A 20,942-nucleotide genomic window follows, 5' to 3' on the forward strand; every position below is an offset into this window, starting at 1 on the left:
TTTTACAAAAGGAAATCCCATTTGACTTAGACATTTGAAGTTATAATGTTGGGATTTACAAAAGGCACTTGGATTTTAACCTCCCATCTGCTGGAGATTATCAGAGTACTGTGCTGAGGGCTCTTGAAGGGCGATTGTGAAAAGGTTGTCTCCATTGGAGACTCAAGATCTCTGAATTATTGCTTAAAAATAGGGTGCCAGCCATTCAAAACATAGATAAGGAGAATTATTTTGAGTGTTCAGGCCGTGGAAACAGAATCTTTGAATATTAATGCAGGAGCAGATGCATTGACAGACTAGGATGGGGGTGAAAGTGATCACGACTGAGCAGGAATATGGAGTAATCAGGTCAGCCATGATCATTGCGATTGGCAGAGCAGGCTCGAAGGGCCATGCTGCCAATTGCTATTCCCAATTCATATTTTCATACAAGGTCTCTCAATGTCAGTATGCAAGATAAGGGCTCATGGAGTTGGACATGTTGGGCCAATGAGCTGGTTTCTGTGCTGTAGGATGATTTGAAAGGATAAGCGATTGGTTAATGGACAGGAAGTTGAGAGTAGAGATAAATGGGGCACTTTCAAGTTGACAGGATGCAACTTGGGGAGTACTACAAGTATCAGGGCTGGGGCCTCATCTACTTACAATCGATATTGATCATTTAGAAGAGTAATGCAAAGTACAAAAAGAGAGAACACTGGCTGTGAGCATCTGGAATTTGTCTGAAAATGCTGAGAATTCTGAATCATTAAGTGTACTTAGGCTTCCTCAGTGAACCAGTATGTTTGGCTGCAAACATTTTGTCACCCTGCTAGGTAACATCGTCAGTGCGCCTCCGGTGAAGCGTTGGTGTTCTGTCCCACTTGTTATTTACATGTCTCGGTTTGCTGTTCTGTTTTTTTAGTGGTTTGTATATCGGGTCCAGTTCAACGTGTTTGTTGATGGAATTCCATCAACAGAACCCCAACAAACACATTGAACTGAACCTCATAAAAACCACTAAAAGGAAAACAGAACTGAAAGTAATACCAACCACCCCAGCAAACCAGGGCATATAAACAACAAGTGGGACAGGACACCAACGCTTCACCAGAGACGAACTGACGATGTTATCTAGCAGGGTGACGGAACGCCTGTAATCAAACACACCAGCTTGGCGAGCAAGTCTACAAGCTCATCCACAACCCGAGCTACAAATCTTCTCAAAAAACTTTAAAGTGTACTTAAGATGGATAGTATTTTTTTGCACCCAAGGGAATCAATAGATACAGGGAATAAAATGGGACAGTGCAGACTGAATCTCGTCGCTTGAAGCAGACTCCTGGTCACAAGTTTATTACAAGAGGGGTTCAGCTGGACAGGAATAGAAGACCAGAGTAATTATTTTTTCCAGTGGAAAAGCAAAACATCTTCTGCATCATAGCTAAGGGTAACATTATTTTGAAACACTGCTGATTGAGGTATAGTGACATTTCAAGCAAATTAGTAAGCAGTGCTCTGTAATTACTCCCAACTCTTGAAACATAATTCTCCAAATGATTTTATTGTTCATTGAATCCGCAGTCACAGAATGAAGACACAAACTAAAATGTTAATGAGGGAATAGGGAGAAAGTGCAAGATATGATCTTGTTGCTAAATACTTATTGAAAAGTTGATTGAAAATGGCAACTTTAAAAAGGACCAAATATTGTCACATAAAAGCCTAAAGCAATGCAAATTACATTTACGTGCAGCATTATTTAATATTTTACCAAGACAAATGGTACAGAAACAGACATTCAAAAGCAATACAGCAAAGATAAGCTACAGAATACATCTTCCTGGCCCTAAACACTGATACTTTGGAGTCACCATTAAGACCAAGTAGCCTCGACATTACTTGACTTTCACTAGATTGAGGGGGGCAGTGTTACTTTCTAGTGCCACAAAATGTCATACAGTCAAGTTTACACATTTACTGCAGGTTAAGTTCTGTACAATTAAACTGTAAATACTGAGATTTGTAATTTTACATAAGGTCCTAACCCTAGTACTGAAACTCACTGACTTGAGCTCAGCAATGCAACAGCAATTACGTCATTAGTGGGAACTTGCTTCCTGCAAAGCTTAAGACATCTTCACCTCAACAAATACATTACACAGTTAAGTCAATTTAATACATTTGGATGAAAGTACTTGACTAATATTGATAGGATCAAGGCAAGTTCAGATTGTAGTAATAACTCTGCCTCATGTACAGCAGGTAGGCACCAACACATTCTAATTCCCTGGATAAGCAGCAAATAAAACAGGAAGGGAAACAGAAGCCTGATCAGGAAAGGATGCGGAATGTGTAAATGGCCTCTGTCTCAAAAACAAAATTATCTAGTTCTGTGAACCAAAACAAAAATCCTGAAGTTTAGAAGTCTGACCAACTAGTATTGCAGAGTGCTAATTTATTAGAGAATGGCAGCAATAATTTTCAGTCTATTTTCTCAATCTAAACATTGACTGTGATCAAATACTAGTGCTGGAATTTATGGGCACAATGGAAGAGAAACATACTCTCACTATGAATGAAAAGAGCCTGAACACATGGCCACCTGGCTAGAAGAACTGACAGCAGTTAAACAGCTCACAGAGCATCTATTTTCTTCCTATTACTTAGAAGCAAGAAATCCCACTTCAGATATTAAATCCAGTGGTTGGGATTCCCTACCCATGTTGACCAGCAAGAGACTACCATCATAAGTGACAGCATCTTGCTGATCAATGAGTAATTCCTAATGTTTCATGAAAATCCATTTAGTGTAAAACTCATTACACAACCTGAAGCATCAGTATAGACCTCAGCACAAACATCACTGATGCAAACACTCCATAAAGACTTGTACATAGTGACTTCATTGGGCCCCATGCATTTTGAGGATAGGAGCAGAGATTTCATTCCATGTGGTCATAAGCAAATTGCGTGCTCTCTCCGTTAAGTCCGGCACATCGTCTGTTGTCATGCCTTGAGTTTGCATTGGAGGAAGAACCTGAACGATACATTTCCCTGGAAATAATGAAAAATCAGAATATTCACTCCTGCCAGTCATTTTGTGGGGTTGAGTGCGCGTATTGGGTGGGGCAGGGGTCATAGAGGACAGATGGTCGGGTGGAACAGAGATTTACTGCCCCATTTATAGTTGGGAGGAAATATAGGGTCACTTTATCCTGTAAATATTTCTTTAGTCTTTAACATTAATCCAGTTTTCTTATGAAAACTGAATAAGTATGCTTCTACCGCCCATCCAAATCGTTGACCAAATTGTTAAGTTTACACATTAATCAATTCTACAATATTAAAGAATTTTTTTTTTTTTTTTTTAACTAAGCAGCAACACATTTTCAAACATGTCAAAAGAGTAGACCGAACATATTGGCTCACCTGCATTATTCAGTAATTAAAAACAAATCGATTGAAGAGTCAGAATCACCCAGCTCTGAAACAAAGAAGCTTTGATGCAAAGAAACTGAATCATTCTTTTACAAGGTTAAGGAAACATCAAGGAAGTACGGTTGAAACTCATTAGGACCGCAATTCATTGGATGCATGAAGCCATTTGTGAAAAATTAAGGGGAGGGAGTAAAGAGCAGAGGTTGAATGAAAAACAGGTTGATTGCACCAACAAGGAAACTATAAGATTTGCATGTTTCCAATTACTGAGAAAGGCATAAATATAGATGACTTGACAAAGACAGCGCCATTCTATAGAAAAGCTGACAAGTTCCAGTTCAGAAACATACCGGAGGTAAACCTTTTCTCTGCTCTGTTGTAGAAGTCATTGTATGAGGAAAACACCACTGGTATAATTGGAACCTGAAACACAACAGATCTGAATAAACAAAATTCAATAATCATTGTGGTCTGGATTGTTGTATAACCTTAGCAGGATCAACTTTTACTGGGCTGTAAGCACCCAACTTTCCTGAAATGGAACATGTTTAACCAGCTAAAGCAAGTAAAAAGTCAACTCTGCAATTTTAAATATCAAATGACAGCAAGTTCTTCAGGCTCAAAGCAATCTCTCAATAGAGCTGGAAAGACAGAGCAGCCGACAGACTAAAGTAATAGTTCTCAAGCAGAAAGAAGTTACTAGAAGCAGAATACATGAAGATTAAAGTCACCTAATAATGTGCCCGTTTATCCCCTAATTTATTTTCTGTTCTATAGAATGGTAATTGTTAGACAGCCTATAGATTACTCTAACTAGTGTTGTCTTCCCTTTTATTTCTTACCCCTACTCATATGGATTCTGCATCTTTCAATCCTAGATCACTTCTTGCTATCACATTTATTTCATCCAAAGCTAACACACCACCCTATCCTTCCTGCCTGACCTTTTGAAAAGCCTACCTTTGGTTTAAAAATCTTCAAATACCCTACCTTCACCACTGTTTAGGGAAGATTGTTCCAAGTACTCAATCTCCTCTCCATCTTAAACAGGAGACCACTTACTTTTAAACTCGTCCCCTAATTATAATCTCTCCCACTAGAGAAGCATCCAGTCAACACCTTCCCTGCTCTGTCTCCTCAGGATCTTGTATCTTTGAATAAGATCGTCCCTTATTCATCCTGGTAGATGAATGATAAAAAGTTACTCTGCTAGTGCAGGTGATTAGGAAGACAAATAGAATGTTGCTGTTTATTGCAAGGGGAATGGAGTGTAGAAATACGAATGTTTGGCTACAGTTAATAGAATATTGACTAGGCCAGATCTGGAGTACTGTACAGTTTTGATCTCCTTATTTAAAGGAATGTAAATGTATTCCAAACATTTCAGAGATGATTCTCTTGACTAATGCCTAGGATGGTGGGACGATCCTGTGAGGAAAGGTTGGACTGCTATTCATTTTAAGAATAAGGGACGACCTTATTCAAAGATACAAGATCCTGAGACAGAGCAGGGAAGGTGTTGACTGGATGCTTCCCTAGTGGGAGAGATTATAATTAGTTTAAAAGTAAGTGGTCTCCCATTTAAGATGGAGAGGAGATTGTTCCAACTACTCAAATTTCCCTAAACAGTGGTGAAGGTAGGGTATTTGAAGATTTTTAAAGCAAAGGTAGGCTTTTTCAAAAGGTCAAACAGGAAGGATAGGGTGGGGTGTTAGCTTTGGATGAAATAAATGTGATAGCAAGAAGTTACCTAGGGTTGAAAGATGCAGAATCCATGAGTGGGGATAAGAAATAAAAGGGAAGACAACACTGGTTAGAGTAATCTACAGACCCTCTTAACAGTTACTGTTCTATAGAACAGAAAATAAATTAGGGGATAAACGGGGGCACTGAAAAACAGTACATTATTCATAGGTGACTTTAATCTTCTTGTAGATTGGGAAAGTCAAATTGGCAGAGGCAGCCACAACATTGTTTAAAAGTACCCCTAGAACACAATGACCATAACACGGCAGATTTTCAGCTTGGGAGTGAGAAACCTGGCTCAGAAACAACTGTTCTAAACTTGAATAATTACAAAGGAACGAAGACAGAGCAAGCTAGAGCGGACTGGGGAAGGAGTTTAGCTCAAAGACAGTCGAGGAACACTGGTAGACATTACTAAAAAGTGCTTGACTCATAACAACGATGCAAGCCAAACATGGTTAACCAAGAAAGTTAAGGATAGCTTCAAACTGAAAGAGAAAACACAATGTGGTAAAAGGTTAAAGCAATTGGGATTGGGCAATTTTTAAAAGCCAATAAAAGATGACCACAAAAAGAGGGAAAATAAACTTGTGAGTGAACCTGTAAGTGATATCAAGATGGACAGCGAGAACTTCTTCCAATGTAATAGAGGGGAGAGAAAGGCCTAACTGAACACAAGCCTCTTAAAAAAAGGAGACTGGGGAAAACATAGGGAACCAGGAAACAGCGGAGTAACTGAATGAATGTTTCACAGTGGAAGACACTAAGAGAGAGGAAATAAACAATTATCACTGAAGAAAGAGTACCCGAGAAAGTAACTGGGCTAAAAGCCAATTAGTCTCTTGGACCTGATGCGCTGCATCCTAGAATATTCAAGGAAGTAGCTACAGAGATAGTGCTGCACTGACAGTAATCTTCCAGAATCCTTAGATTCTGGAAAAGTCTCAGATGACTGCAGAACTGCCAATGTAAAACCCTTAACTCAAATATGGAGGGTGCCAAGAAAAATATAGGTAAATATAGGCCAGTTAGCTTAACATTTGTCATTAAGAAAATGTTGGAGTCTATATAAAGAATATAATAGCAGAGCATTTAGAAATGCATAATATAATCAAGCAGGGTCAGCATGACTTCGTGGAAGATAAATCATGCCTGACAAATTTGAGCATTCTGAGGTAGTAACAAGCAGTACGGGTAAAAGGGAACCAGAAGATTCAATATATTTGAATTTCCAAAAGGCACTTGATAAAGTATGTTAGCTACTTAAAACCCTGTGGTGTTGGGCATAGTATATTAGCATGAAGCATAACAGAAGACAGAGCTGGGAAACAGGGAAATTCTGAGGATGGTCCCTGTTTCCCAGCTCTGTCTTCTGTTATGCTTCATGCTAATATACTACACCCAACGCTAAATAGTAGAGTGTCACAGGCATCAGTGTTGGGGCCACAAACAACTTTGATGCAGGAAGTGATTGTACTATCACTAAACTTAGGGATTACAAAAATTTGTGGGAAAACAAGTAGTGAAGATGACACTGAGTCTGCGCAAGTTAAATGAGTGGGCAAAAACCTTGCAAATAGAAAATAATGTGGGGAAATGTGAGGTTTTGTGCTTTGGCACAATGAATAGAGGAGCTGAACATTAGTTAGATGGAAGCTATTACACAGAAGGATCTGGAAGTTCGAGCATGGGCCCCAAAAAGCTAGCGTACAATTTCAGTGGGTAATATGGAAGGCAAACAGAATGTTGGCCTTTATATTTCAAAAGGGAATGGAGTGTAGAAATCACAAAGTCTTGCTAAAACTATACCAGCACTGGTTAGACTACATTTTGATCCTATTATCTACAGAAAAATATACTGGCATCAGAGACAGTTCAGAGAAGGTTCACTTGGCCTATCTCAGATGTGGAGCCACCATCTCACGATAAGAGGTCGAGTGGGTTGAGCCTGTACTCACTGGAGTATAACAGGTTACGTTTATGAATCAAAGGTCCTTAAGGGATGACAGGGTAGCTGCAGAGAGCTCATCTTCCCTTGCGATAGAGTCTAGGACCAGTGGGCCGGATCACAGAATAAGGAATTGTACATTTAAACAGAGATAAGGAGGAATTTCTTCTCAGTAGTGAATTTTTGGAATTCTTTATCGGGGGCTGTCGACACTGAGTTATGTATTTTCAAGGTTGAGATCAACATTCTTAACCACAGGTTATGGAGAAAACACAGAAAACTCCACTTGAGCAGCTCTGTTTATTGACAGGCACACAGACTAAACCCTCAGAGAATACTCGATTGTAGCTGAGTTCCATAAGGTTCCAGCATGCAGATAAAGGAGAGATTCTGTGTAGTGCATCACCAGTGCATACTCCATAGACTTGCTCAACGCTGTACCATTATCTGCAGCCACTGCTTCTATTTGAGTTAATATAACATTTGCACATTTTAACTGATTTTACCTGTGCCTGTATGGCTAAGTGGAAAGCTCCTCGTTTAAATGGCAACATATTACCATCATGATTTCTGGTTCCTTCTGGAAACACCCACAATCTGATCTGGACGGAAACAGATGACAGAGTATTGTCAAGCTAAACATCAAAGTATAACCTTGAAATAGGCTATTAGCCAATAGCACCCACAAACAAGACTTAAAATTCCACTAAATACCCCAATCGGAATACTGCATTCATTGTTACCTCTGTTATCATTTCTGGAGAAAGATAATTGAACTAAAATATTAGCTTTTCTTCACAGAGAACCTGACCCAAGTATTTTGAACACGTTTTGCTTTTGCACTTATGGTCTAGAAATTCTCAAGTATAGCACAAACCCCTAATACACTAAAGCCAGTACCAGGGCTGTGCTTGTTTTTGAAACACAAAGAAAAACAGTTTCCCAATGACAGTACAATGTCCTGAAGTACATTATAAAAGACAGGAAAAGGTAGCCTTAAAATTTGCTATTTGGAAGAGAGCCAAGATACTGGGATAGCTTCCTCAAGAGCAGAGAAGACCAAAAAAGTATTTGAGATTTAAATATAGATTTATAAATCTCACAAGGAAAGGCTATTTCCATCATTTGGGATGCTAGTACTGAATTTTATGAAGGAGAGGATAGTTACAGTTGTTTTTAAGGTTCACTCTTGTTGGACATGGTCATTGTCTGGCACTTGTGCATTATGGATGTTGTCCAGGTCTTGATGCATGTTAGCAAGCACTGCTCAGTATTTAAGGAACTGCAAATGGTACTGAATAAACACGCCATAAACATTTAAGGGGATGTTCATTGATTGAAGGAAAGAACATTGATAAAGGAATCGAAGATAGTTAGGCCAAGGTCAGCACCCCCAAGAAATTCAGGGGCTCTTGCACACATTCATGTCCCTGCTTCTGGGCCAAGAGGCCTAGATTCACGAAATGTGGAGCTGAAAAAGCACAGCAGGTCAGACAGCATCTAAGGAGTAGGGAAGTTAACGCTACCCTACTCAGGAAGCGATCTAGGAATTTTTTTTCAAAACCAGCATTTTTGTTTAAAACCTCAATTGGTTGCTCTACGAACCTTAGTGAGACAAATATTCTTGAACGTGACTGTTATTTACCCAAAATAAAATAAATTCCTTCTTTCCAAATTTGTTTCACTACTCTCAGTTTAACTTCTCCATCTACCAAGTCACTTTTCTCCAACTCCATCAAGAGATTGGTTTGTAACCTTTACAAATATATCCAAATAACATTTGTCTTTGGAAGAGAAATAGCATCAGTCTGAATCGGTGACTGACTTGTTGTAACGTCAGTCAATATCTTTATTGATTTACTTCCTTAGTTCAAAAGGGGAGGTATTTCCTTATGCTTGGAATTAAAATACTTAGAGCTTCCAGCCATCCGAGTCTGTCACTATTCATGCCATTGTACATAGTATACACACAGTCACTACATATACACGTAACAGTCCTGAGCCATCTTTTGCATCTTTGTGCAGTTCAAGGAAATATGTTGTCTTTGTACTAATGTTGGTCTTATTACCAATTTCCATGCCCAATGTCCTCTTTTCTGAAGATTACTTAAACGATCCTACAACTGCAATCAGTCTCCCATTAACTTCCAGCCATTTAGTTTGATACGCACAGTATTACAATGAAGCATATTAATTTCAAAATATTGTTGGCTCTGTCCTTTTTCCTTTACTGTGGCATTATTCTGCCTGTTCTCTAAACTAGCTCCTCTTCCATTGTCAGATTGTCTATTCCTCTATTTTGTAGGTTTCATTTTTCTTTGCTCTAAGATGGTCCATGGTCAACTCGTGTTCTGTAATTTCCCCATCACTCTAGAGTTCAAAGTATTTTTAATTCCATCTTACATCTGATTTTTCTACTTTTATTTCTCCAATAATTCAAGTCTTTACTTCTCTTCCACGAAATTTGTTTTTTTTTAAATTTCTAAACATCTTAGCCAATTCCAGTTGATATCGCAACTGTAGGTTTTCTGACTCAATGTTGGATAATGTTTCGAAGCATCTCATCCTTGACATCTTCTTTTCACTTCTACCTTTAACTTAACTGCTAACTGTTTAACTAGTGTCAAAAATCTTAAATACTCTACATCATATCTTCCTCCTGTCGAAAATTGTCTTCAAAATTACAGTGCAATAAATTGCAAAACACCATTGCTTCATGTCTAGAACCACCATATACCCATTATTTTAGAAAGAAAGACAAATCTCTCTTAAAGCTCATGAATCCAAAAAATCCCACTAAGAATCCCCAATTGTTATGCTCCCAGCTGATGTCATTATTGGATAATTCAGACCTTGGAGTGAAATCTAGCTTGATAGATAATATTTTCTGCCTTTTAGATTTAACAAGATGGCCCTTCACAAACAGGTAATACTGCAGATTCAAGTTTAACATCAGAAACAGAGCTGGCCAGTCAGTCCCTCGAGCCTATTCCGCCACTCAATAAGATCATGGCTGATCTGTGGCTATACACCTGCATTTGGCCCATATCCCCAAAACCCTCTGCTTAACAAAAATGTACCCCTCAGATTTAAGATTAACAACCATCCACTGCCATTATGGAAGACAGTTCCAAACCTCGACTCCCTATAAGTGTGTCCAAACATCTCTCCTGAACCGTCTATCCCTAATCTTCAGATTAGTTCTAGAATCCTCAACCCAGTAGAAATAGTTTACCTTTATCGACCTTGTCTTTTCCTGTTAATATTTTGAAGACTTTAATCAGGTCACCACTTAACTTTTAGATAAAAATAGGCCTAACTTGTAAAATTTCTCTTCATAACTTAATCTCTAAGTCCAGGTATCATACTTGTAAAGCTACGCTGCCAAAGATCAATATATGCTTTAAGGTGCAGTGCCCAAATCTGGTCTAGGCCCAAAGTGGGGCCCAGCTGGTGTTTTGTATAACTGCGGCATAATTTCTGCATCCATGTACTCCAGTCCTCTGGTTATGAAGGTCAGCATTCCATTAGCACCTGTTCATGACATTTTACCAGAGCAATGCAGTTGAACTCTAAGTGTCTTTGGAAATCCCCTGTATTTAACTTCAAAATATCTAGGAAGTATCATGATCTATCATTTTTCAAACCAAAAAGGATAACCTCACATTTGCTTACATTGAACTCCACCTGCCAGTTAGGCCCATTCACCTCATCTAATATCCTTTTGTAATTTCATGCTATCATCTACACGGTCTACACTGCAGCATGATTGTGCATCAAACTTGGATATGTCTTTCTGTGCCATTATCCAAGTTGTTAATAAACAGTGAATAATTGAAGCCCTAAAACAGATCCTTGTGGGACACTGGTCAGATCCTGCTAATTTGAGCACCTACCCATTATCCCTACTTTGTTGCCTACCACTTAGCCAATTTTCCCAGACGTGTCAATAATTTGACCTCTTTCTCCCATAGTTAATAGTTTCTTACATGGTACTTTATCAAATGCCTTCTGGAAATCTGTATAAAACAACATCCATAGACATTCCCCTGTCCACTACAAGGGGACAGGTATCCCGTAACCAAGTCACCTTTTATTTACACATGCATAGTACGTAGACTCTGACTAGCTTGCTCAGAGCCAGTCCCTAGAATGAGAAGACTGTGACACTCTTGTTTATAGTTGTCAACCAGGGCTTTGGGTGTTAACCTGGGCCATCTCGGTGAGATCCACCTGGCCCTTGTTCCAATCACTACAACCACCTTAGTTACCTGTTCAAAAAATTCAATGCGATTAGTCAGCTGTAATCAGTCATAAATTCATGCTGGCTTTCCCAGATTAACTGAATATTTTCCAGGTATTCAATTTGCCCTCCTTGATTAAATTCCAACCATTTCCCAACCACAGATGTTAAATTAACTGGTTTGTAAATCCCTGGCTTTTTTCTTTCGTAATTCTTAGAAAACAGAGTGACGTGCAATTTTCCAATCCAGATGGATGAGTCCTGCACCTTATAAACTCTGATATAGTTAGGCCATCCACATTCTTTAAACTGCCTTGGATGGAAACCATCAAGTCCCAGGAATCTCTTTAATTCTATTTTCTTTTTATTACCGTGATTTTACATATGTAATTTTATACAGCCCCACCCCAATCCACTATTAATTTCCTCAGAATTTCCAGCAAGTCATCTCTTGACTGTAAATAGAGACAAAATAATTATTCCACGTGTCCACCATTTTCCCCACAGTCACTGACAATGTCCTCACTTCCAGTCTGTAGTGGGCCAACACTGCTCCTGACCACACACTTCCCTTCTATACCAAAGCATTGCTTATTGATTTTGATGTCCCTTGCAAGTTTCTTTTCATAACCCCTTTTAGAAGCTCCTATAAGCTGCTTTTCAGCCCTTTGCCAGTCTTTGTATCTTTCCCATTCAGCGGAAACCATGCTGTTTTTTCCACTTTTATAAGCCCTCTCTTTTAGTTTCATGCTGTCCCTTATCTCTTTAACAGTACATGGCTAATTTTTCTGTGAAGTGGAGCTTTTCCCTCAGGTTTATAAATAGATTTTGTATCATGTTAAGTGCTTGTTAAAAAAACATCCTCCACTGTTTTATGGATGTTTATCCATTAGCAGATTTTCCCATCATCTATCTCAGGTTTAACAATAAAACAATAGTATATTATGCAAAAGAAGCAAAGACAAAATAGAATAATCAAATTATCTACACATTATATACAGTAAAAATATAATCTAATTAATCATAACAGCATCCATTCCAGTACTAAAATAGCAGAATGTCCTCCTCTATCTTATGTAGGTATGGCTTAACTTTGGCTTCATAGTTGAGAAAACTAGAAGCTTCTTCCTTGCTTTGTCATATAACAACTTAAATGCCCACAGTTTCTCCAGGTTTTAGTCAAACACTTCTGGTCTGGAAATTTAAATTGAACTGAGGTAACCTATTTTTACCAATTCTAAGTTATCCTCTCCTTTCTCAGGAGCAACAGCTGAAGCTGGATGTGTAAAGCAATGAACCCTGCACAACTAACAAACTAAAAAAAAGCTGTTTTCGAAGCTAATGGATTTCCCCTCCAAGCTCAAAACAAATTTAGCTGACAGCTGTATGCATTACACTGTTTACTTTGATTACTCAAACTCTCCCAATGTAAACAAACTCCCATCACCAAAATACTGACCAGTTTTCAAAAGAGATGAAAATGGAGGAAAGCTTATGCAGGTCACTAACTTTAAAACTCCCCAACAAAACAAAATCTTGCCTTTGAATGTGATCAAGTCAGGGTAGGGAAAGAGGAACCATGTGACAATGGGTAATAGAACCATTCTTTATAAGATTGCGGAAACTGCTATTATATTAATAGCAGGTGAAACAAATTGCAGACAGAAGTTTTTTTTAAAAACTCTAATATCCCTTTTATTTTAAGTTATTTAATTCTTATTGTAATCGAGCTATTTAGTTCATCGTGCTGATGACCTGCTTGAGGTCCAAAATTTTGGATTATGTCTTCAGATTGTAAAATACTATTGACTGCTTAATTTGAAACTTAGACAGGTTTAATATGCTTGTGTTGGTTCTCAAATCAGAAAAATGAATAAAAGATTGAAGCTCTTTTCTAACAAGCAGCTTTGTTTACTCACATTCTCTTTCAGCATGGTCTGAGCAGCCTCAGTCATCACACTTTTAGCATCAGTTTTTTTCTGCCGGTTGATAAAGATGATGCCAGCAAGCCAGCATACTAATCCCACAGTGCCAGCATACATCAGCTCCTTCTTTGCAATCGCAACACAACGATCAGGGAGGATCTCCATCATGCCTGGAAAACAAAACTTAGCACAATGATTTCCTTGCCTGAAGAGAATGGATACCAGCTGGTGTAAATACACCATTTTATTGAACAGCAAGTTCTATATAAGCCTTAAATCATAGAAATGGCAACACAGTAAGCCATTGATACTCTATATTCTCACCCCATTCCCTGCTTTCTCTGCACTATAACAACTTGCGGTGAAATTTGTAAAGCCCTAACCATAGGTGACTTTTAATAAAGTATTCTAGGTTCTTCTCAACTTCTGTGGGTAAATTACAACTTTCCCTTTTCTTGTAATAATTCTCAGCTCACACTTGCTTGTTCTTGATTCACAAAGATTCCTATTCATTGAGGTTGACCTGACAAGCTGCTGTTGCCGGGCTTATATTTATAACCTTTTATTCAACAAGGTTTTAATATTTGCAAATCTATCATCCTCTGACACCACCCAGATGTAAGGAAGACTAAAAATTGTTTCAGTTGTATCAGACTCCACGATGCTCACTCTTACCTTCCTTACTATTCTTGGCTGCATCTTCGCTGTTCCTGGTACTTTCATCAATACCAAGTACCACAAACCTATCCCATGCTTCCTTTTCAATTTTAAACCTTGTAGTATCTGAACTGCAACTTTTTTTACTAAGGCCTGGGTAGCATCATCTTTGGCAGAGACAAATGTTAATACCTCAGCTATGAACTCACCTTTCTATGAGAAAGTGGATACAGGCACCAAATTTGCAAAGATGGGCCATCAAATTTGTGAGCAGACTGACACGGGGGCGAGGAGAGATTGGCAGTTTTGGCAGGTTTAAAAGGGAACAAATCCCCAGGTCTGGATGAGTTGTAACCCAAACTGCGTGGGAGACTAGGGAAGAAATCAGGTCCTGACCCAAATTTTTAATTCCCCTCTGGCTGCAGGGGTGGTGCCAGAGGACTGGAGGACAGCTAATGTGGTTCTACTTTTCAAGACGGGAGATAAATCCGGGAATTACAGACCACGAGTCTCTCATTATTGGTAGGGAAACTATTGGAGAAAATTCCAAAGGACAAAACTCATCCTCATTTAGGAAAGCAAGATTTGATCAGGGATATTCAGGTGCTGTACAAATTCCGAAACTCAGAGCTCAAACTACTCCAACCAACAACACTGTCCACACAAACAGCTGTTCACAACATGAGAAGTATCCTGGAGTTCCCACAAAACAAAGTACACCCGAGGATAAGACAGCCCTGACTTACTTTGTTTAATAATTAATCTTGCTACTGTTGAGAAACCTGACCAATAAAACTTAGTGTTAATAATTCCAACCTTACTTAACTCATCACTAATTGCAACAAACCCTAGTGGAAAGAAAAGATAATACCAGCTGCTCACTAGCTCCTTACTATTATTTGAAATTATGCTTTATAAATTTCTTAGTCATGGAGACTCAGTCTCTAAATAGCATTACTCACCAGCCAATCAACTTTTTCCTGCAGTATCATATCTAGATTTTGAATTCCAAACAAAGCTCTGACTTACGACAGGCAGCAGTGGGCAGCTGCTCTCATTTATTTTTTATGGTCCCTTTGCCCTGTTATGGTTCCTCTGGTCTCCTAGACTGAATATAGATCGGAATTCTAACAGTGGAAACAGCAGTGGCAAGGGTTGGGGAAGTGTACTTTCAACTATATTCAGCGAAGTACTCTTTCACTGACCATTGTTTCCAACCTAGAGGAGAGAGTCATCATGCGGTATTAGATAGGTTTTTTCTCTTTATTAATTCACAGGATGTGGGCAGCACTGGCTAGGCCAGCATTTATTGCCCATTCTTAACTGCTCAGAGGACAGTTAAGCATCAATCACATTGCTGTGACTCTGGAGTCACAAGTAGACCACATCAGATAAGGATGGCAGTTTCATTCCTTAAAAAGGGCAGTGAACCAGTTTTTCGGGCAATCAACAATGGTTTCACAATTAGACTTTTAATTCCAGATTTTTATTGAATTCAAATTCCACCATCTGCCATGGCTGGATTTGAACCCAGGTCCCCAGCAGATTAGCTAGGTCTTTGGATTAATAATCTAGCAATAATACCACTAAGCCATTGGCTCCCCTGTCAAGTTAGGTTAAGTTAATCAAACATTAGTTGGGAAGCCTTTAGAGAACTGTGATTAATCAGAGTATCATGAGGTTTAGGTTAGGCATGGAAAAGGCTAGGAACAAACTAAAGTGATTTCTGAGCCTTCTCAGTTCAGAAAAAGTTCACAACTCATTCCTGGGCTGAAGGGTGAGGTGAAGATGTAATAACAAGCAGTCAGCAACACAGAAGAGTGGACAGAATGAGAACTCTTTTGGAGAAGCAGAAAGGCTGGCAGTGGATCAGAGCTGGACACAGGACATAAACAAGAATGCATGAGTTCAGACTGGTGATTTGCACTTCTGATACTGAATTCCAAGCAACCTGGATGACCATATATGCAAGAGATGCTTCTGGAGCAACTCGAGCTCCAGATTTTGGAGTTAGAGCAGCAGCTGAGGACATTTGTTTCAGGTCATGGTCACCCCATGGCTTAAGAAATTCAAGCAGAGAGGGAATGGGTAACCATTGGAAAAAAGGCAACAATAGTAATGAGGGAATCCCAGCCCCACTCAAATACATTTCATTTGCAAACTGTTTTTGGTCTTAGAAAGCAGGCAGTGTGATTGTTCCTCTGTGGATGAAAGCATAAGCGAAGCAATGGCACTCTGGGTGGTTCAGCTGCCTGGGGTGGGGAGGAAAGAAGCAGCATTAAAGGACAATAGTGATAGGTAATTTGTCAATGAGGGGACCAGATGCCACTTCTGTGGCTGTAAAACTGATTCTAAGATGGTACATTACTTCCTTGGTGCCAGGATCAATGATATCCTGGATGGCTGCTGGGCATTTTGAAAGGAGGGCAAACAGTTTGATGTCATGGCCCAAGTTGGCACCAATGACATGGGAAGAAACAGAAATGAGGTCCTGCAAGTAAATTTTAGGGAGTTATGCTGGAAATTGAAAAGCAGGACTTCAAAGCTAGAAATCTGTAGATTACTGTTGGTGCCATGCAGTAGTGAGTCTAAGAACAGGATAGAGCAAACGAATGCATGGCTGGAGAAATGGTACAGAAGAGAGGGCTTCAGATTCTTAAGAGTGCGACCACTCCTTGAGGAGATTAACAGGTTATATCAGAACAGCAACAGGACAAACATCCTCACAGGAAGGTTTGCTAATGCTGTTGGAGTAGATTTAAATTAGACTGGTCGAGGGGAGTTATACATTAATGATCTGGACGAAGGAACTGAGGGCATCGTTACTAAGTTTGAGTTAACACAAAGGTAGGTGGACAGACAGGTAGTGTGGAGGCAGCACGGAGGCTGCAGAAAGAATTGGACAGGCTAGGAAAGTGGACAAAGAAGTGGCAGATAGAATACAGTAGGGTTATGCACTTTGATAGAAAGAGTAGAGGCACAGACTATTTTTTACATGGGGAAAGCCTTCAGAAATCTGAAGTACAAAGGGATGTGAAGTCCTGGTTTGGGATTCTCTTAAGGTTAACGTGCAAGTTCAATTGGCAGTTAGGAAAGCAAATACAATGTCAGCATTCATATCAAGAGGGCTAAAATACAAGAGCAGAAATGTACTGCTGAGGCTGTATAAGGCCCTGGTTGGACCATTTTTGGAATATCAAGTGTGGCTTTGGGCCCCATATCTAAAGAAGGATGTGACGACGTTGGAGCAGGTCCAGAGGTGGTTAACAATGATTCCAGGAATGAAGAGCTTGTCTTATGAAAAGCGGTTGAGTACTCTGGGTCCGTACTTAGAATTTAGAAGGTTGGGGAGGGATCTCAATGAAACTTACAGATTATTGAGATGCCTGGATAGAATGGATGTGGAGTTGGTGTTTCCAGTCATAGGAGAGACTAGGACATAGAGGGCCACATGCTCAGAGTGAAGAGAAAACCCTTTAAAACCGAGATGGAGGAGGAATTGCTTCACCTAGAGGATAGGGAGTCTGTGGAACTCACTACTGCAAAGGCTTTGGAGGCCAAGTCATTGAGTCTATTTGAGATGAGATGGATAGATTCTTGATTAGTAAAAAGGATCAAGTGCTATGTGGAGAAGGTAGGAGAATTGGTTAGGGTTAGGGGTGGGTCGGTGATAGCCTAGTGGTGTTATTGCTACACTATTAATCCAGAGACCCAGGTAATATTCTGGGGACCTGGGCTCAAATCCCACCATGGCAGATGGTGGAACTTGAATTCAATAATAATCTGGAATTAAGAGTTTAATGATGACCATGAAGCCATTGCCGATTGTCAGTAAAAACTCATCTGGTTTACTAATATCCTTTGGGAAGGAAATTTACCATCTTTACCTAGTCTGGCCTATACGTGACTCCATGACCCACAGCAATGTGGTTAACTCTTCATTACCCTCTCAGCATTAGGATGGGTAATAAATACTGGTCCGGCCAGCGATGCCCACACCCTATGAATGAATAAAAATGGGTTAAGAAACATATCAGCCATTAGGAAAACAGCAGAACAGACTTGATGGGCCAAATGGCCTAATTCTGCTCCTCCATCTTATGCTCCTGTGGGATCTTGACATAGTTCAGTGGAGACAGAAGCTGAGATGGAATGACAAGTTAAAACTCAAGTGACTCTGTAGAGCAGAGGAAACAGACTAGTTAACAAAGTAGTGCGGGATCTTAATGCAAGAAGCCTGAGAAGACACGGATGAGCTGAGAGCAGAGATAGGCACGTGGGAGTACGATATTATAGCTATGCCCAAGACTTAACTGGAAGATGGACAGGGCTGGCTGCCCAATATTCCTGGTATAGGGTATTCAGGCAAGAAAGAAGAGGATGGGGGGGGTTGGAATTGTTGCAATATTGATCAAGGAATCAAATTAAAGCAGTGAAGAGGGATAGTAGAGATAGTAACAAATACCATGGAATAGCACAGCACAGGAAAGAGGTCCTTTGACCCACACCATGGTGCTATTCTAAACTAATCCATATCCCTTTATTCTCTGCTTATTCATTTGCTTATCTAAATACCTCAAACATTGCTATCATATTTGGTTCTATCACCTCCCATGGCAGCACGTTCCAGACACCTATCAGACTGTTTAAAAAAACTTTCCTCATATCACCTTTAAACTTCCCCCTCTCATCTTAAACCTATACCCCTCAGTATTTGACATTCCCACCCTGGGAAAAAGACTCCAACTATCCACCCTATACATGCCCCTCAATTTTATATACTCAGATCAGTCCTCAGCCCGACACTAGTGAAAACAATTCAACCTCTCCTTATAGCTACTACATGCCAATTCAGACAACATCCTGGTAAATCTCTTCTGCACCCGCATCAAAGCCTCCACATCTTTTCTATACTGTGGCAAACAGAACTGCACACACTACCAAATATGGCCTGACTAAAGTTTTATCAAAATGACTTGCCAACTTTTACACTTATGCTCCAACTGATGAAGGTAAGCATACCATATGCCTTCTTTACCACCATAACCACTTACGGTGCCACTTTCTGGGAGGTATGGATTTGGATCCCAAGATCCCTCTGTATACATCAATGCTCCCAAGGGTCCTCCTATTTACTGTATACATTCCTCTTGCATTGCCAGGGGAAGTGATGGCCTAGTGGTATTATCAGTGGATTATTAACCCAAAGACCCAGATAACATTCTGGGGACCTGGGTTTGAATCCTGCCATGACAGAATTTGAATTCAATAAGAAAATTCTGAAATAAGAGTCCAATGATGACCATGAATCCATGGTCAATTGCCGGAAAAACCCGTCTGGTTCACAAGTGTCCTTTACAGACTGAAATTGCCATCTTTACCTGGTCTGGCCTACATGTGATTTCAGGCCCACAGCAATGTGGTTGACTCTTTACTGCCCCTCTGGGCAATTAGGGATAGGCAATAAATGCTGGCCCAGCCAGTGACACCCTCATCCCATGAATGAAGAAAAAAATCTCCTAAAATGCATTACCTCACACTTGTTCGACTTAAACTCCATCTACCATATTCCCATGCGACTTTCCAAAAAACCCATATCCTGTGACAACTTCCTCACCATTCACAATTCTACCAATTTTCACGTAATCTGCAAACTTACTAATCAGACCACTGACATTTTCATCCAAATCATTTATTTATATATACACATATATAAATCACAAACAGAGGTCCTGGCATCGATCTTTGCAGAACACTATTGGTCACAGACCTCCAGTCAAAAAAACACCCTTCTACAACTACCTTCTGCTTTCTACAACAGAGCTAATTTTGGATCCAACTTGCCATCTCATCATGGATTCCATGCAATTTGATCTTCTGGACCTGCCTGCCACGAAGGACCTTGTCAAATGCTTTACTAAAAGCCCTCGTAGACAAAATCCACTGCCTTACCCTTAATCATCTTCGTCACTTCAAACAGCTCAATCACGTTTGCAAAACAAGGCCTCCCTTGCATAAAGCCATGCAGAATATCCCTAATAAGTCTATTCTTCTCCAAATGCACGTAAATCCTATCCCAAATAATCTTCTCCAATAAATTCCTTATCACTAATGTAAGGCTTACCGACCTGTAATTTCCTGGATTATAAGAACATAAGAACTAGGAGCAGGAGCAGGAGTAGGCCATCTGGCCCCTCGAGCCTGCCCCGCCATTTAAAAAGATCATGGCTGATCTTTTTAAGACTCAGCTCCACTTACCCGCCATAACCCTTAATTCCTTTACTGTTCAAAAATTTATCTAGCCTTGCCTTAAAAACATTCAGTGAGGTAGCTTCAACCGCTTCACGGGGCAGGGAATTCCACAGATTCACAACCCTTTGGGCAAAGAAGTTCCTCTTGACCTCAGTCCTGCATCTGCTTCGCTTTATTTTGAGGCGATGCCCTCTAGTCCTAGTTTCACCTGCTAGCGGAAACAACCTCCCTGCCTGCACCTTATCTATTCCCTTCATAATCTTATATGTTTCTATAAGATCTCCCCTCATTCTTCCGAATTCCAATGAGTATAGTCCCAGGCTACTCAGTCTCTCCTCATAATCCAACCCTCAACTCTGGAATCAACCGAGTGAATCTCCTCTGCACCCCCTCCAGTGCTAGTATATCTCTTCTTAAGTAAGGAGACCAAAACTGCACACAGTACTCCAGGTGTGGCCTCACCAGGACCCTATACAGCTGCAGCATAGCCTCCCTGTTTTTAAACTCCATCCCTCGAGCAATGGCAGACAAAATTCCATTTGCCTTTTTAATTACCTGCTGCACCTGCAATCTTACTTTTAGCAATTCATGCACAAGGACACCCAAGTCCCTCTGCACAGCAGCGTGCTGCAATTTTTTACCATTTAAAACATAGTCCATTTTGCTGTTATTCCTACCAAAATGGATGACCTCACACTTACCAACATTGTACTCCATCTGCCAGACCTTTGCCCACTCACAGACTATCTAT

At 39.9% G+C, this 20,942-nt stretch overlaps 1 protein-coding gene across 1 annotated transcript in view; it reads right to left on the minus strand.

Annotated features, from left to right (window-relative positions):
• Window positions 1-1,524: 1,524 nt before the first annotated feature.
• Window positions 1,525-20,942, minus strand: part of agpat2 (1-acylglycerol-3-phosphate O-acyltransferase 2 (lysophosphatidic acid acyltransferase, beta)) — a 32,378-nt gene continuing 12,960 nt past the window's right edge. Inside the window, exons 3-6 of the mRNA XM_048613426.1 lie at window positions 13,277-13,452; window positions 7,621-7,716; window positions 3,771-3,843; window positions 1,525-3,036 (exon numbers count right to left, since the gene is read on the minus strand). Of these exons, the coding sequence (XP_048469383.1) occupies window positions 2,885-3,036; window positions 3,771-3,843; window positions 7,621-7,716; window positions 13,277-13,452 (497 nt within the window). The 3' untranslated portion in view covers window positions 1,525-2,884. The remainder of the gene's footprint in view (window positions 3,037-3,770; window positions 3,844-7,620; window positions 7,717-13,276; window positions 13,453-20,942) is intronic.

Source organism: Rhincodon typus, chromosome 28, assembly GCF_021869965.1.
Source record: "Rhincodon typus isolate 14 chromosome 28, sRhiTyp1.1, whole genome shotgun sequence".
Classification (NCBI taxonomy): Eukaryota; Metazoa; Chordata; class Chondrichthyes; order Orectolobiformes; family Rhincodontidae; genus Rhincodon; species Rhincodon typus.